The sequence below is a fragment of the Neoarius graeffei genome, chromosome 28 (genome assembly GCF_027579695.1).
Source record: "Neoarius graeffei isolate fNeoGra1 chromosome 28, fNeoGra1.pri, whole genome shotgun sequence".
NCBI classification, from domain to species: Eukaryota; Metazoa; Chordata; class Actinopteri; order Siluriformes; family Ariidae; genus Neoarius; species Neoarius graeffei.
The window spans coordinates 42,942,954-42,961,560 of record NC_083596.1 but is presented as its reverse complement, the minus strand read 5'-3'; the positions used below and the strand labels follow the sequence as shown (position 1 = coordinate 42,961,560).

The window sequence follows — 18,607 nt, the reverse complement described above, 5'->3', positions numbered from 1 at the left end:
ATGGAAAGTGTCAACTGAAATTACAACACAACAGTGATGATACATCACAAATTGTAACTTAAGTGACAAAATGACAACTTCAATTCAACATGAACTGATTTTCTTTAACCATACCTACACAATAAAGACAAATATGAACTTGCAGTGATGCTACTACCAGTGACTGCTGTCATGCTACAGAGGTTACAGTTCATCACGCAACTCGAGTCAATGTGATGGCTGTGACTGAACACGGTCAGTGAGTGCCTTATAGTTAGGTTCATATCACGGCAGGAACAAGCAGTAGGAACATCCATGACCTTACGCTTAAAGCTCGACAAAGGAAAAACTTGACAGCAAGCTAATTAGCATTTGTTAGCGGCTACAGTCGGTACTCGGCACGTTAAAAGTGGGTCAGCGTTGTAACGACATAACGTTACTGTACAAGCAATGCTTATTTAACGGTAACAAACTTAAGCCCTATATGTTGAAATTCCTCTCTTATTCGTTCATTAATTTATCACACAGTCTTACCTCAGTCAACTTCTTCCCTCCTTCTGAGAAAATTCAATGTCTCAGACGCGGACACGAGTGGGCGGGGGATGCGTTTGATTAAGTCTCCTGATTGGCTGGTGATAGATTGGTGTCATTATAGCGCGTCGGAGCGGTTCATGCCAGGCTCGAGTCCGATCCACCACTCCGCGGAAACACTTCAAGAGCTACAGTAACACTGACAGCCAGGTTATATCCTCACGGTTTTATAGGCAATATCACGCTTCCTTTTGTAAAGGGGCGGCAGAAATTAAACGGGGGCGGCCCACACCTCTAAAACCCCTCGTGGAGAACCCTGAACTGTATTGCGAGGCTATCACCATAGTGACGATGCTCAGAGACGTAAGACGTAAGCAGCAGGAGTTAAAAAAAGAACCCTGCGACACAGAGGGGGAAAGCTGTAGTGGGCCTATCGGAAGACATGTAATATGAACACCAATCAGATATACTGCAGTGTATTTCTGTATAATCTTCCAATTTCTTTCCTCATCCCCCAAGATCGACTGGGAAAGCCTCCGAGATCGACAGGTTGGTGACCTCTGGGGTAGAGTGATGTAATACACGTACAATAAGTGATATGCTAGCAATATTGCATGCTATCGAACCAAATGAATGAAACCCGCTAGAGTATTTAACAGTTAATCCACGAAATCGAGTCGTACGTGAGCTGATAGCCGATGAGGTGCGTAGCGCCAAGTCGGCTATAAGCCACGTACGACGAGATTGAGTGGAATAACTGTTTTTTTCTATCCACATTCACTGGCTTTTGAGAAACGGAGCATTTTTATTGTTATTTTTTGCAAATTCGATAAATAAATAAATTTATACAAAACGTCCGACAAAATAATTTCCGTTTAGAATGAAAAACGCAATAATAATAATTCTTGAAAAAAAAAACCCGATCCGTTCTCATCATCAAATTCCATATTTTGCTGCTTTTTTGGGTTTTGTTTTTGAGCAGAGTTTTCATTTTGTCCTCGGTTGGTTCAGCAACACGCTCCATCATTTTGTTTTTCTCTACTCACGGTATATGAGCTGATAGCCTAGTAGTAGAGTAGCCAATCAATCAGAGTGCGCAATTGCTCATATCCAGTGAATGTGGATAGAATAACATCCCATTGTACAGTACAGTTCTTATATAAAACACACCACCTCAGTTCATATTAACAGGAAAGGGAAAAAAAAAAAAAATCCCGCAGTGTTGTGTGGTGCTAACCGGTGTCGAGTTGCTGTTCATGGGTGACTCGGAGTCAGACTGCCAGGACGGAGACGCATCTACGTCTCCTAACCCTCCTCCTTCCTCTGCGTCTCCTTCTCCCAGTCTTGGAGAAAGCAAGCCATCCTTCACGACACACACATATTAAAAACATTACTAAATAATGGATAAATTGCAAACTAAAGCATGGTGGAGCGTGTGAAGCCGGAGGCGTACCTGTCCAGCCGTAGTGGCTTTACTGAGCTGGCCTTGAAGCAGAGGAATGTGCTTCTGGGCTTCCTGGATGTCCTTCAGTAGTCTCGCTGTAGGGTTTCTGTTGTACTCCTCCTTCATAGCCTGTGGTTCACAGGCAGAGGAACAGACGCTTTGAAGAGCATCAGTAAGTGTGCGTGTCTTTACCCGTTCCCACAGAAGAGGATGTGAAAGTGTCAAAGAATCACACCATGTACGTGTATTATGTTCCTTAAAGTGACACGCGCTCAATTAAGACAGAAAAGGTGTTTGATAGTAAGAATACACTGCAAAAATTTTTTTTTTAAATCTTCGCAAGTGAAAATATCTTGAATAGTTGAAACGATCTAGCGTTTCTTATTAGAAGAACCAATTCTAAGATTATTAAACCTAGTTCTAGAGTGCAACCAACTTATTCCAAGACGTCTTATCAAGTAAAAATGTTTGTCCATGCAGCGAGATAATTAAGTAATTTTCTCCTCAAATTCAGTTTTTAATTTTTTGCAGTGGAGCTCCTTTTTCTTCTGCATTACACCATCACTTTCCCCTCATTATGAAACGTATCTGGTCATCTTTCTTTATCTCTATCCAATGAAAACGGCTGATGCTTGCGTACAAGACCAAAGAAATATTTACGCACATTAACGACAGCCTCGGAAGGCAAACAGGACACGGGACACGTTTTAACAAAGTCTAACCTGCAGGTCTTGCTGCTCCTTCATCAGCATCTTCTGCAGGACGTCGACTTTCCGATTAAACACCGCGCCGCTGTCCTCCTGCAACGCCGCACACAGGAACACAAAACCAAACTGGCTTCAGGTACAGTGTACAGCAGCTACACATGGGACTGGATGTACAGTATTACCACAGGCAGGACACACAGGAGCCACATCACTCACTTACTTGAAATGGCACTTAATAAAAGGAATGAATAGTCTGAGGAAAGAGGAAGTGAGAGCTGGAGACAGAAGAAGAAGAAGAAAAAAAGTGTGTATGTGTGTGGGGAAATGAGGTCATAATTTGACAGTATGGAGAACAGAGACTCTCTCTCTCTCTCACACACACACATCCATACACAGTGATTATTCTTGTCCAAGGAACAGAATCCAATATTCAAATTGCAGAAAAGATCATCATTAAAGCAGATACGCAGAACCTTTATTTTTAAATACATTTCTGAGTGGATAGTATCTCCAGCCTTGACTCTTGTATGCTGCATAAATTGGAATAAAATAAAAATTTTTTGGGAGTTAAAATCGACCGCAAAGTTGGCGTTCGAGCTGCCCCGCTGAGCCGGCCAGCCCTGACTGAGTGCGTGACATCACAGCGATAACCGGTTTTAAAGCCGAGGCCTTTGACAGCTGTAGACCAAAGTCATATCAATAAAAATTTATAGTGAAAGTAAGAAATACCGTCACCGACTTGCTCAACTAAGACTGATTTGACTTCATTGATTGTGGGTTGACTCTCATTAAAACAGGATGGGTGTTATAACTTATGCAACAGACATGTACATGCAGGCATTTTCACTGATAAAACGTAAAAGGCTAATTAAATAACCAGATGAACTGAGACGATCACATTCCGAAGCAAATTAAATCATCTTATACCGGTAACTTAAGCACACAATACAAGTTACATGTATTAATCTAAATGCAGGTAAACAACATGTTTTGTATCCAAATTGTTTCAAAACAATCGGACTTTCAGTTGTTCGTTCAGTTCTCCGTTCATTCGCTTCTTCCACATAAGGGCGAGATTTTGCTGCTGAGGTGAGCATATCCAGCGGAGAAATCAGACGGCTGCTCCACTCATTCTCCATACTGAGTACTCCGTCATTACTGCTCAGGTCAGGCAATTACTAAAACATCACTGGTTTTAGCAGCAACCGTGAGGAGGTCACTGCCCAAGTGATAATACTGCATGTCCCGTCCCGTTCCGGCCCGGGTTTTACCAACTAGAGCCCTGCACTCCCGCGGGAGTCCCGCGGGACCCGCCGCAAAGCAGTGCGGCGCGGGACAAATTTTGAAAGCTCATTGCGGGCGCGGGCGGGACCGGAAGTGCACATATGCGCGCACGGGCGGGAGCAGGAGTGCACATATGCGGCGCGGGTGGGAGCGGTGATAAGCTGCAGTCCCGCTAACTAAAAACGTGCTTGAAATAAAATTTATAAATTATTAATTTATGTCTATCATATATAATTTGTGCTGGATATTTTATTTGGCATTAATAAAAACATTTTAAGATGCCTAAATTTGCAGAGAGAGTCAGATCGAGTGAGAAATGGCATTTTAAACTTGCCATTGATCACTCTAAGGGGAAATTCTTTGATCACTATAATGACTCGCAGTTTACACCCAGCTAGCAAAAGAACCATGAGTGAAGTGATTTACTTGTTGCGTTAGTCTACAACTTTAATCAGAGAGACAGGTTACACAGTGACGGTAGGCTTGACTCAATGCTATCCCAGAAATCCTTCCTGTAATATGCAAATTTGTCTGTCCAATCAGAGGCGGCCAAATTTGCATATTACAGGAAGGATTTCTGGGATAGCATTGAGTCAAGCTTACCGTCACTGTGTAACCTGTCTCTCTGATTAAAGTTGTAGACTAACGCAAGCAGGAAATCAATTCACTTCTTTTACTAGCTCTGCTTTGCAATAAAAAAAAAGACACATTGGTACAAAGCAAGCCCATTCACTTTTTTATGCTGATCAGAGAATTATAATGGTTTCTCATGTGATAAAAATGTGCGATTAAATATTTTAATCGTTTGACAGCAGTAATTATTATAGATACTACATGCAGAATTCAGAAACAAGGTAAACAATAACAAACGTGAGCTGTAGATATTTATGCTCAAATCCACTCAAAGTAGGGGGCGGGGCACCATCACGCTGTGTCAAGACAAGAAATTTCCTGAGAAATAACGCGAACGTCTGCATCATGCGGGATTTGCGGGCAGGAGCGGGACAAAATATGGCAGGCGCGGGCGGGAGCGGGACTGAAAATCATAATTTTTTTGTGGGCGCGGGCGGGAGCGGGACTGAAAAATCCGACCCGCGCAGACCTCTATTACCAACAACCCTCGGCTCACACTCCAGGAGAACTAGTGCAACTGAACTTACTTTCCTTTTTTAAAAATAAATAAATAAAGTACTTTCCTTTTAGTTTTCTTTAATTGTTGATACTGCACCCTCTTTCAATATGGGCTTATAGCCAGCGCTCCTCAACAGATCAGAGGTCTCGTACGAGTCTTCAGTAAAATGCGCGGAGCAGAGGAGAGACCACTTTGTAGGCGCCCAATGTGCCCGTGAACTTCTCGCAAAACGCGTCCAAATCTTTGCAGTTTGAACATTCTTGGGCCATGAATGCAACGTAAATCCACCTTCTGTCGTGTTGCTGCATCCGCCAGCAACACATCTACGTGGCGTGGCGTTAAATTAGCTCAAAATGGAGGATCGGAGTTGCAGTCAGCTCTGTGTTTTAGTATAACGGAAATGGCGATGAGACCGATAGACTTCCCGCTGTGATGTTACGGACGTCAAGGTCATTCAGTCAGACCGCTACCTTTATTGTTAGATTTATTGTTAACGCTTAAAACTATTCCTGTGCCATTCGTGAGGTCTCAAGGCATTTATAAACAAAAGTGAGGCCATGGTTCTGCGGATCTCCTTTCAGAAAAACGAAGCAAGACCATGATTAAGAAACAAAGAGCATGAGCAACAGTGTGAGAGAGAGAAAGAGAAAAAACACAAGTATGTACGTGCATATGTGCGTTCTTACCCATGCAGGCAGTGGGGAGGTGATGCAGTCGGAGGGAGAGGTTGAGGAAGAGGATGAGCGCTCGGCTATAGTTAGGCCGGGGGAGTGAGGGGAGCTGAGGGACGAGACAGGGTTTCCATCTCCCTCTCCCTCTGATAAGGGGATCTGCGGCAGGCCCGGGGGTCTCCCCAGCACCGTCAGAGCCACGTATGAACCCGCTGAGAAATGAAAAGAAACTCATACATACTAGTGCATCTCAAACAAATTAGGATATCATGAAAAAGTTCAATATTTTCCATCGTTTATTTAAGAAAGTGAAAATTTAAATGTATTTTAGACTCATTGCACGTAAACTAAAATATGTTTCAAGCATTTTTCCATTTTAATTTTGACAAATCTCGCTCTAGTTCAGTCCACGCAGCCACAAACATGGGGGAAGACTGTGGACTTGACAGTTGTCCAGAAGACGACCATTGACACACTCCACAAGGAGGGTAATCCACAGAAGGTCATTACTGAAAAGGCTGGCTGGAAAAAGCGCACAAGCAACAGGGATGAGTGCAGCCTTGAGAGGATTGTCAAGAAAGTCAATTCAAGAACTTGGGAGAGCTTCACAAGGAGTGGACTGAGGCTGGTGCTAGTGCATCAAGAGCCACCACACACAGACATCTTCAGGAAAGGGGCTACAACTGTCACGTTCCTAATATCAAGCCACTCCTGAACCAGAGACAACGTCAGAAGCATCTTACCTGGGCTAAGGAGAGAAAGAACTGGACTGTTGCTCAGCGGTTCAAAGTCCTCTTTTCAAATGAAAGTAAATTTTGCATTTCATTTGGAAATCGAGGTCCTACAGTCTGGAGGAAGACTGGAGAGGCACAGAATCCAAGGTGTTTGAAGTCCAGTATGAAGTTTCCACTGTCTGTGATGATTTGGGGTGCCATGTCTTGTGCTGGTCCACGGTGTTTTATCAAGTCCAAAGTCAATGCAGCAGTCTACCAGAAGATTTTTCAGCACTTCACGCTTCCACCTGCTGATAAGTTTTATGGAGATGCCGATTTCCTTTTCCAGCAAGACTGCCCACAGTGCCAAAACTATTACCTAATGGTTTGCTGACAGTGATATTACTGTGCTTGATTGGCCAGCCAACTTGCCTGACCTGAATCCCAGAGAGAATCTATGGAGTACTGTAAAGAGGAAAAATACAGACGAGCTAAAGGCCGCGATCAAAGCAACCTGGGCTTCAGTAACACCTCAGCAGTGCCACAGGCTGATCGCACACTGATACAGTAATTCGTGGTAAAGGAGCCCCAACCATGTACTGTGTAAATGAACATACTTTTCAGAAGTTGGACATTTCTGTCCTGTAAATCCTTTTTTGATTGATCTTAGGAAATATTTTAATAATCTGAGACACTAGAGCTCTGATTTTCATGAGGTCTAAGCCATAATCCAAAAAAAAAAACCCCAAAAACCTTGAAATATTTTACTTTACATGCAATGATTACAGAATATATGAAATTTTACATTTTTGAATTAAAATAAGAAAAAAAAAAAAAAAAAACCTGAACTTCTTCACAATATTCCAATTGTCTGAGATGCACTAGTACAACAAATACAGTTTTAGATTTTCTTGGATGTACTGTTCTTAGGTAACGCGCAAAATGGCATACTTACATTTTATTAACTTCACGACTTCGACATGATTGGAATGCGTTACTAACGTCCCGTTGACCTGTAATGCAAAAAAAAAAAAAAAAGACATTAAGATTCATATTAGTAATACTGAGGAGAGCGGCACGGTGGTGTAGTGGTTAGCGCTGTCGCCTCACAGCAAGAAGGTCCGGGTTCGAGCCCCGTGGCTGACGGAGACCTTTCTGTGCGGAGTTTGCATGTTCTCCCCGTGTCCGCGTGGGTTTCCTCCGGGTGCTCCGGTTTCCCCGACAGTCCAAAGACATGCAGGTTAGGTTAACTGGTGACTCTAAATTAACCGTAGGTGTGAATGTGAGTGTGAATGGTTGCTTGTCTCTATGTGTCGGCCCTGTGATGATCTGGCGACTTGTCTAGGGTGAACCCCGCCTCTTGCCCGTAGTCAGCTGGGATAGGCTCTACGACCCTATACAGGATAAGCGGTAACGGATAATGGATGGAAAATACTGAGGAGCTGATCCTGAATCAGTCAGCATACCTTACATCATGTTTGTGTATTACTACAATGTGCCAGAAGGGGGTGTAATGAGCCGAGTATGTAGTTTGGGATGGACACGTTTAATGGAAAAAGAACGGCTAATGCAACGTGATGGGTTTATACAGCTTGAGGAAGGTCTTAAATCGGTCTGCAAATGCAGAACGATGAACGCGTTTATAACATATAAATGGCTTACCTTAATAATTCTATCACCCGTCTGAACACCAGCTCGCATAGCAGCTCCATCTAACGACACGAGAGAGAGAGAGAGAGACAGATGGAGGAGGGACGGAGAGACAAGAGACCGAGAGATGCGAGACAGAGAGAGAAGCAGAGGAGGCCACAGAAGGGAGGAAGATCGAGGGGAGACATATAGGAGAGACAGGAGGCAGACAGTGAAGAAAGAGACGAGTCGTACCGTGAGAATTCAATCCTGAGCTAATTAACTGTGATAATTACTTTAGCTGTTATCAATTAACACTGTGGCTCACCTTCTTTCACCAGCTGGACAAATACTGGGTTATCTCCGCTCACGGTCAACCCGAAGCCATTCTTATCTTTCTGGATGATCACACACCGCTGAACAAGTCCTGAGAGAGAGAGAGAGAAATATTAAAAAGTATCCTTTGTCAAGCATAATGGCTTGTAGCCAAACACACAAAAAGACACACCTACATGTTGGTCGGTCCAAGTGAAGTGGGCGTGGCCGGACACTCCCAAAAGCAAACGGTTTTTACTGAATCACGCTTTATCACTTAAAATCTAAATGGCATCGAATTGCTTCGAAATGGATCATACAGCCACATTCACACTGTATCAGCTATGAAGCAGACACACCCACACTAATCACTTTCATTATGCAGCTGCAGTACGTCTCCAAGACCGCATTCATTTGCTCATCAAAGCATACATGTGCAGTTGCTGAACGCAACATCTTATCTTCCTCAACTGGGAGCACACACCCTTTCCACTGCAGGACCCAACAGACTGGGCATTAGTGTGCGTGTCTGGGAGTGTGTGCGCACGCCACTCCACACACACACACACACACTCCCAGACACTTCACTTGACCTAAATCGCACTTGCATCTTACACTGAGTGCAGAGAATAAAAGCTGGGTCAATCCGTGCACTCAGGCCAAGTTTACATTAGACCGTATCGGTCTCGTTTTCTTCGCGGATGCACTGTCCGTTTACATTAAAACGCCTGGAAACGCCGGGAAACGGGAATCCGTCAGGGTCCACGTATTCAATCCAGATCGTGTCTGGTCCGGTGCTGTGTAAACATTGAGAATACGCGGATACGCTGTGCTGAGCTCTAGCTGGCGTCGTCATTGGACAACGTCACTGTGACATCCACCTTCCTGATTCGCTGGCGTTGGTCATGTGATGCGACTGCTGAAAAACGGCGCGGACTTCCGCCTTGTATCACCTTTCATTAAAGAGTATAAAAGTATGAAAATACTGCAAATACTGATGCAAATACTGCCCATTGTGTAGTTATGATTGTCTTTAGGCTTGCCATCCTTCCACTTGCAAGTGGTAAGTGATATGCGCTGGGATCACACACACAGCGGCTCAGTCCCGAATCACTGCTCGTGCGCTTCACTCGTGCGCTCTGTGAGCTGCGCAGGGCCGGAGTGCGCACCCTCCAGAGGGCACTCGCTGTTCAGGGCGGAGTGATTTGGAGCGCAGGATGCCTGCGGAGCCGAGCGTATCCGTGTATTGGCGTTGCTGTGTGCACGCAAATCGTTTTAAAAACGTTAATCTGATGATCCGCTGATACGGTCTAATGTAAACCCCACCTTAGAGACGTCTGTCCTGAGCCATCATCAAACCGGACAACTTCCCTCAAACGTTAGAGCCATTTCACAAATATCACTTAACTTCTCAACAAAACGCACAAGAGGCCCGAGAGTCCCTTTTATGCGCCAACGTCTAACTAACTTGCCAATACGCAAAAGTTGTGTGAATATTTCCGTGCACCACAGAGCTCAAAATTCCCACCGCGTATCACGTTTCGCCGACACCGAATTTCTTCATGCTCATGTCCGCGCTTATAAAAACAGCAATCCATCAGCCGTAAATGACCAAGGGTGTACACGGTAAAGCTGATTTATGTCGAGGGAAACCAACAAAACTCCACAAAAAGGCCACGCTCACAAACAAAACAACAAAATAAAGACTGAAAGGTGAAAGACAATTTAAAAATCCTAAGTACGGTATGCAGCAAACTTTCCAGTAATCTTTAAGCTGCAGTGAAACAAAAGACACACGCGCGCGCTTCCTTCCTTCCTTCTTTTATAGGGCGACATTAATTTTGTCCACAAAATGGCAAAACGCATTAGTCAGATCTTTCCCCAATCTTTAACGATCCAGATTTTCGTCCACCGTAGCCTCAGATTCCTACTTCTCAGCTGATGTGGTCTTCTGCTGTGTTCGCTTTTCTGCTCATCACGGTTGTAACGAGTAGGCATGTAAAGCTGTATCATTCGACGATAAATCGCAGTACAAATCTGACGACTGGAATCAAAATTTAAAAAATGAATCGTGATTATGATCAGCCGCGTCGTTTTTCCTAGTTGTAACTGCGTTGTTTAAACAGCAGAGGGGGCAACATTATACAGCGTGACTTCACTGTAGGCGGAAGTAACACAGCTCCGAAGTCAATCAGATCTAAAATGGGAAAGCGCTGTCTGTTTGTACAAAGACTTAACAAGAAGTCAGAGCTTGCTTTTTACAGCCTGCTGAAAGATAAAGAAAACAGGAGCAAATGGAGGAAGTACAAATGCTTATTTGTTATCAACGTTCTTCATTTTTAATAAAAGGGACTGTATTGTTTTGTAGTTAATAGGCGATTATATTTTACGCCATCCTTTCGAAAATGTGAGCAAATGATTGTTGGTTATTAAGAAAATGAAACAAAAGCTTTTTTATTTTAATTTAAGTTGATAAAGAATACAAAATTAAACGCTGCATTTGCTTGGTGCAACGTTTAATTTTCTTCATTTCATTTTTTTTCTCAAAAATATCGTGGGAAAACTGAATCGTCAACCCAATATCGTGAATCGAATCGTGAAATGGGCAACTCGTTACATGCCTAGTCAAAAAAGTCAAAGTCAGGACACAAGGTACATCGGGCGGTGCCGCTCTCCATTTCCATCGCCCTCTTGCCTATTATATAGCTAGGGTTCCAGTGAGGGACTGGTCCTCTGGTAACCACGAGAGTTTGACTCCCGACTCGCACCTGTATTGTGGTGCCTCGCCAGATGGTAGTAGGTACTATTTTTATGATGGTCTTTGCGATGAGTAGAACTTGCGATCTTGTGGTTGAAAGGTGGACACGCGAACCACTAGGCCAACTTGCGGTCCATGCCTAGTAATGAGTGGTTGTGTGTGTTACTGTAGCGTTCTGGTCATCAAGGAGGTGTTTCCACCCAAAGAACTGTTTGGATGGGGAATAAAAATGACGACAAGACGCAAGATCACGGTTTCCGTCGTGCATGTTCAGAATGCAGCACGGTGATTCCCCCCGATTCATTTCACCAGTCCGCTCAAGCGGGGGAAGGTGGGAAAAAAATAAATAAATAAAATCACCTAATCATTGACATACAGGACTGCGGTGTATAATAATGCAGTTGTCCGTTTCCTTAACCAACACCACGAACAACCAGACGGGTTACCAAGTATCCGAGGTGCCACTCCACTCACGCATGCATGCACAGAAGACCAAAAACCTTAAAGTCATGTGTTTCACCACCGAGTGCAAAGAACTAGAACCAGTTTGTGTTTGGAAATACAGCAGTCAGCACAATTATTAGAAAACCACTTCTGCTGAAGAAAAAGTCAGCAAGACACAAATACTCGCACTGTGCGAACCAGGCCGACTAGCTTTCATTTGTTGTTAGCATTTTAGGGTGAAATATACAGGAGCTGAACACGGATCGGACATCTGTTACACAGGAATCCCAGATGCAGGACTAATCCTGGCTCCGAGTGGATCAGCTCCAAACCCAGAGTACGGAGAAACAGGAAAATGCACAAAGGGGCGAGTGAGTGAGGGAGTAAAAGAGGGATGGAGAACAGAGGAACTCCACAGCACACACACACACACACACACACACACACACACACACACACACACACACACACAGCAGCAGCCTTCAGTGAACTCTTACCACATGACTCAGGCCTTCGCTCTGCACTCTGCACGGGCAGCTCTGACAGCAGGGATACACGCAGGACACACACACACACACACACGTATACATTCAGTCACGAACAAAAACAAACGTTGAGAAAAAAAGACATCATGGCACATTTTCAGAAAGTAGTGAAGCAAAGAAGTGGCAGGAAGCAGTTTCGGTTCAAGTGATGTGATGTTCAACGTATTATACTTAAGAATGCCACGAACAAACAAAAGTTAAACGAATGCACACACCTTGGTCAATGTTTCAGAGATATTATGCAAAAAAGTACAATTCTAGCTTTAAAATCATCAAATAAATAAATAAATAAACTGAAATAAAATCATTTCTCAACCAGAGATAAAACTCTATCTGAAGCTCACCCTCTTATCTGGGAAATGCCACGTGTCGTCAGTGCTCGAGTCGAGTCCGAGAACAAGACTCCAGTCGCACCGTTTGACGGCGGCTGTTGCCACCTTTACGTGAAAGCGTCTCTGCTACCGTGTTGGACTGACGTTCCTGCTCGACTGCCCGTTTTAGTTAACAGGCTACAGATAAAAAGCTTGTTCTTCGCTCAGCAAGCCCCGCCCACCATCAACAGAGCAATGAACATAGCGCGTCACTTCCTTCTCTGGGTGTGGTCTTGCCAAATGACGATTGAAGTTCGAGCTCGTCTCCTCGATAGTTCTTCTACATACGGAACACGTAGCAGTGCATTTTTTCCCACTGCACGAGAAGTCTGTATAGATAGTTTTCACTGACGTCACGGCATTCCGGGGAACGCCCCCCAGCCGCCATCTTGCGGGGCAAACAAAACGGACCATCGCCACTACCGGCTACGTTATCTCGGACGAATTTATGAAGTTATATAGTCAGTTTTCTAAAATAAAGATCAATGTCGGCAAAATCAAGCAAGCAGAAGTCTATAGATACATTAGACGACATCTCACGACAACGGTATGCAGCCAAACTGGCCTTGATTGGGGGAATTGACCCCTACGAAGTGGACAAAGATGCATTTTCAAGTGACTATGCAGGGCTGCCAAAGCCTGAAACTGCCAAAGCCTGCTCCAAAGCCTGAAACTGACTTCATCAAACTTTAAAGGCTGTCTGATATATACAACTTTATATATTCACAGCGCGCCTTTTGGCGGATGCCGCCTGAATCGCACAGATCCGGGGTTTTTTTAGGGGGGGGCGTTGGAGTGTCTGATTATAATTTCAAAGTAAATTCTGTATTAAAATTACTAAATAAGCAAATCCGTTACAGTCAATGAAACAGGAAGTATAAGGATGAGAAAAAAACAGTTTAAATCTGGAAGCTGCGCACATTTGCGCAGTCCTGCACACCGCTCGGGCTGCACAAATGTGCGTAGCTTTCCGATTTAAACTGTTTTTTTCTCATCTTTATACTTCCTGTTTCATGGACTGTAACGGATTTGCTTATTTAGTAATTTTAATACAGAATTTACTTTGAAATTATAATCAGACACTCCAACGCCCCCGCCCCCAAAAAAAAAAAATAATCGGATCTGCGTGATTCAGGCGGCATCCGCCAAAAGGCGCGGTTTGCATCCCAAACACAAATCAAATCATACAGAATAGACCTAAAATGTTTTTCAAAAATGACCTTTGCGTGAGTGAAGTGACCAGTTTCAAATAGAAACGTGACAAACGAGCGATATTAAGTGTACATTACAATGTAAATGTACACTCAGCGGTTCCAGTTAGGCATTCTCCAGAGATTGTTCACATGATGTTTTGGTTTCCAAAAACAAACTTAAACACAATTGATTGTTTATTTAAACAACTTGCCACTTATAAAATGATCGGAGCAGACTTTGCTGTGTTTGGAAGGCTGATAATCCTTGCGGTTGATTCTCGCAAGCCATAGATTTCTCCTTTGCATGCTGAGTTTCTTTGTTTGCTCGCCTTCGTGCTCCCGTACAGTGGGAATTCCATAAAAGCGCCGCTTGACTTCATCATCTGACGTATTACGACAGCCGTGAATACAACAGGTGTGCACCATTGCTAGCTTTAAATAGTCTGCTTGGGGGAGCGTCGTGGCTCAGGTAGATAAGGCGCCATACCATAAATCCGGGGACCCGGGTTTGATTCCGGCCTGAGGTCATTTCCCGATCCCTCCCCGTCTCTCTCTCCCGCTCATTTCCTGTCTCTACACTGTCCTATCCAATAAAGGTGAAAAAAGCCCAAAAAAATATATCTTAAAAAAAAAATAGCCTGCTTGGGTTCTTTTGAAGACTTTGTACTCGCGCGTTACAATGTGTGCTCAGTCACCCGTACGGTAAGCTTGACCCACAAGATGGCCGCCACTAGGGAATCCCCGACTCTGTGACGTCATGTGAAAACTATCTATAAGCAAAGCGGACAATCCTAGCGGCGTTCTCTCCAGGCATTAACGTTTGTTCCTGAACATGACACATGAACAGATGAATGTGCGTTCTCTTGCACAAAATTAGTATAAAAGTTAATGTAGGCATAAATATCTTATGACAAATTATTATGGCATGTTACCCAAAAAAAAAAAATCTGAATCCTGGTCTCCGAATCATCAGTGCTCAAGTCCAAGTCAAGTCACGAGTCCTGGACTCGAGTACCACAAGCCTGCTTCTTGTTAAGTTTTCTTTTAACTACTTCTACCGTGCTCTTCATTTGTATTTTCTGGCCGCTCTACTCCAACATGCCACCGCAATACCTGCAGACTCTCAGCGGTCAGCGAGGGTCAAAGCAGCTTCTGTGATGAAAAGTTTATATCGTAGGCCTAATTTCGGCAACTCCCCAACGGCGACCGGTCTCGCTTATTTTATTCGCCAATGTAGATTTTTACTCGCATCTGGCGAGTAGCGGATGCTACTTTTACACAATTGAAAATGCAAAAAGTGCAAAATTTCATGCTTCACCGCTTAATAACGTCATTTTCCCATTCCAGTTCAAGAATGCATCACCCGAAACATTTCCACAACAGGTCTACGTTCCGGTGCAGAATTCATCACTTCCTGCCTTCTTGGCTACAGGAAGATATGACCTTAGACATGACTACGTTACATTGTCAGGTTTTGAAGACGGGGCTGCAGCCAAGAACGATTCTGAAAGCAACAAATCACATTACAGAGACAAGAGTGCTCCGAGAGCACAATATCCCCCGCTGGCAACTCTGCCATAACTCTGGTAAAATGCGACTGAATTGAACGAAATTGCAATACGCGGATTACCGACATATAACAACAAAGAATCCTGCCAAGTTTTGTGAAATTCCTCCAAAAATTGTAAGAGGAGGTGATTTCGCCATGACATTCGGTTCTTTCGGCCAGCGGGGGATAAAAATTGTGAGGGAAGTTGATTTCAGAAAGCAACCACACCTTGATGAAATTGCCAAAGTTTGTTAATAATCAAGGGCATAACTCTGGGAAAATTTGCCCAAATTAAACAAAATTTCGATATGCGTATAACTGTCATATAACAAAGCCTTTTGCCAAGTTTGGTGAAATTCCTCCACAAATTGTGAGAGGAGTTGATTTCAGAAGAGCGTACACCCTCATGAAATTGTCAAAGTACGAGTTATTTAAGCAAGGGTCAAAACTCTGGTAGAATTTTCACAAACGAAATTAAATCGCAATATGCGTATTACCGTCATATAACAAGACCTTTTGCCAAGCTGTGAGAAATTCGTCCACAAATCGTAAGAGGAGTTGATGTCAGAAGGCGAGCGCACCTTCATGAAATTGTGAAAGTACACGGTTGTTAATCAAGGGCTGGAACTCTGGTAAAATGCGAACCAATTGAACAAAATAACAATATACATACTACCGATATACAACAATGTGTTTTACCAGGTTTGGTGAAATTCCTCCAAAAATTGTGAGAGGAGTTGATTTCAGAAGGAAAAATACACTTTCATGAAATTGTCAAAGTATAATTCTGTTAATCAAGGGCTGTAACTCTGGTAAAATGCGACCGAATTTAACAAAACTACAATACACGTACTACTGACGTATAACAAAGAATTCTGCCAAGTTTTGTGGAAATTCCTCCAAAAATTGTGAGAGGAGTTGATTTCAGAAGGTGAACACCCTTCCTGGGACGGACAGATGGATGTTGCTACAACATAACCCCCTTTCGGGCCTTTCAGAAGAGGAAGAAGAAACCTTTGTTGGTCACATGCACACTTCAAGCACAGTGAAATTCATCCTCTGCATTTAACCCATCTGAAGCAGTGAACACACGCACACACACCCAGAGCAGTGGGCAGCGCCACACACAGCGCCCGGGGAGCAGTCAGGGATTCGGTACCTTGCTCAAGGGCACCTCAAGGGCCGCCCCACATCAACCTAACTGCATGTCTTTGGACTGTGGGGGAAACCGGAGCACGCGGACACGGGGAGAACATGCAAACTCCACACAGAAAGGCCCTCGCCGGCCGCTGGGTTCGAACCCGGAACCTTCTTGCTGTGAGGCGACCGTGCTAACCACTACACCACCGTGCCGCCCAGCGAGGGATAAAAAAGGATGCTCTGAAAACGTTTAAAAATTTTTTTTTTAAAAGCACACACCATTCTGGTGTTTGGTTTCACTTCTACCCACGACTGTTTATAAGCAGAGCAGGCCATCCTATGTAGAGAACACTCTTTTATTAAGCACTCAAAGTTCATTTTCCGTTTTTGGTTGAGAGTACATCGTGCGCATTCTGGCCGTCACGTCTCACCGGAGCTTTTTCTTTTATTTTGTGTGTTTGTGTAGTTTGAGGTTTGTTTGAGCGTTTTGTCCGCCGGTTGTGGCGTAGCTCCGGACTCAGTTTTGGGCGTCGGTTCCCTCCAGGCCTTGGTCCACTGTGGGTGACGCCAGAGCTCGTTGCTCTTTTAACATCAGGGTTGTCCAGCGCTCTGTGCGGCGGTGCTTTTGTGCTTGATGCAGTGTTTCGGGCGACGTGCAAGCGGTGTGGGATTTATCTTCGTGCGCCTTTTGATGGGACTGTGGTAGCTACGCCACTGGAATTACATCCTGACCCTCTTTCAGTGGACTTCCCCCTCTAATTGTAACACGACCTCGGGTGTGAGAAAGGCACTATATAAATAAATTGAACTGTATTATTCTTATTATTATCATCATAGTAGTAGTATATTTCAATTTTCAAATGAAGAGTGTACGTTCGGTGCCGGTACCAAATTGAAATATTTCTAATCCCTCCTGACAAATGCCCCCCCCAAAAACAAACAAACAAACAGATAGATACACCACAGTTTCATGGATTAAAGCAAAAAAAAAATTATTTGACTGAAAATTTACGGGGGGGGGGGGGGGTGTTATGCGTGGATTTCGATGAAATTCTGAGAATGGTTAACTTGGAACTGATAACTTTATTATCAATTAATTAATGGATTAATATATTAAATTTATTGCACTCTCTTTCCATTGCTTCCGTATATTCTTTTTTTGTGGCAAACCACACAAATGCAAGCGCCTGGAATGTTTAGTTTTTTGCACCATGAACTAAACGGCTTTCCGTTTTCACCTATTTCGTACAGCCAAGCCCACCTCCACTTGTTTTTTACACCTTTATCGATGGCAGACACATCAGTGCCTTCTTTCATGTAAAGCGCATCCATGCTGCCGAAACCCAAAGCAGAACGACATGCTTCTCTGTGCTCGACGCCAATATAGAAAAAAGTCTGGATCTTCGCTTAAATTAAAATTGGGGTTTGACCTTACTTTGTGTTGAATACGACTTCAGAAACAATTCAAGATTTTATTAAGAGAAATATTGTGGCCAACACGAGTGTTAAGTTCCCTAAAAGATCGCGTGAAGTTGGCTGCTATCTACTTTGTGTTCGTTCTCATTTTCCTCCATCATTCCATAGGCCAGAAACAGATGTTTTGACGTAATTTAACTTAGTAGGCTATGATAATTATTTAACCGTAGTCTTCTAGACATTTTGACTGTTTGGGGCATTGAACGCTGGTGTATGATTTTCAGGGAATAAAGTTTAGCGCATGTCGGAACATCATTGCGCTCGCAGCCTCCAACTCCTCAAACGTCCTTTAAATTGTGATATAACGTAGGCTATAAGGCACGGTTCTAACATACCTTACACACTGGCCTAACGAAAATAATAATTGTTGGGGCGTCTGCTGATTTGTTAGCTATAAATTTAGGTCTAATTACTTCTGACAGTCTGCAAGCATTGCACCGTCGGGTCTTCAAGTCTGGCTGAAGCAGAGGAGCGGGCTTTCCGGGGTTTATTTTTTAACATGCTCTATTTCTATATGTCCAGGTTTGTACCAAGTCATTTTGGCAAGATTTAATTTAATACAAAACAGAAATGGTCAGACACAAGCACGCCAAGCACATGGGAATGTATTTTGCCAATTTTGACAGCGCATGTTTTTTTAATGCCGCACCGTAGACAGCGAACGTTTAAACATGATCAAACATAGGAAATGAACGACACAAAGCATGGCTCAAAAACAAAAAAGTT

The 18,607-nt window shown here is 43.6% G+C and overlaps 1 protein-coding gene across 3 annotated transcripts in view; it reads right to left on the bottom strand.

The window, feature by feature from the left end:
• Positions 1 to 18,607, bottom strand: part of arhgef12b (Rho guanine nucleotide exchange factor (GEF) 12b) — a 153,114-nt gene that overhangs the window by 33,882 nt on the left and 100,625 nt on the right. For all 3 annotated transcript variants that reach the window (XM_060913328.1, XM_060913327.1, XM_060913329.1), the window contains 7 exons: positions 8,419 to 8,517; positions 8,124 to 8,173; positions 7,417 to 7,474; positions 5,764 to 5,960; positions 2,677 to 2,754; positions 1,964 to 2,083; positions 1,748 to 1,873 (listed from right to left, as the gene is read on the bottom strand). In XM_060913328.1, coding sequence (XP_060769311.1) covers positions 1,748 to 1,873; positions 1,964 to 2,083; positions 2,677 to 2,754; positions 5,764 to 5,960; positions 7,417 to 7,474; positions 8,124 to 8,173; positions 8,419 to 8,517 — 728 coding nt within the window. The remainder of the gene's footprint in view (positions 1 to 1,747; positions 1,874 to 1,963; positions 2,084 to 2,676; positions 2,755 to 5,763; positions 5,961 to 7,416; positions 7,475 to 8,123; positions 8,174 to 8,418; positions 8,518 to 18,607) is intronic.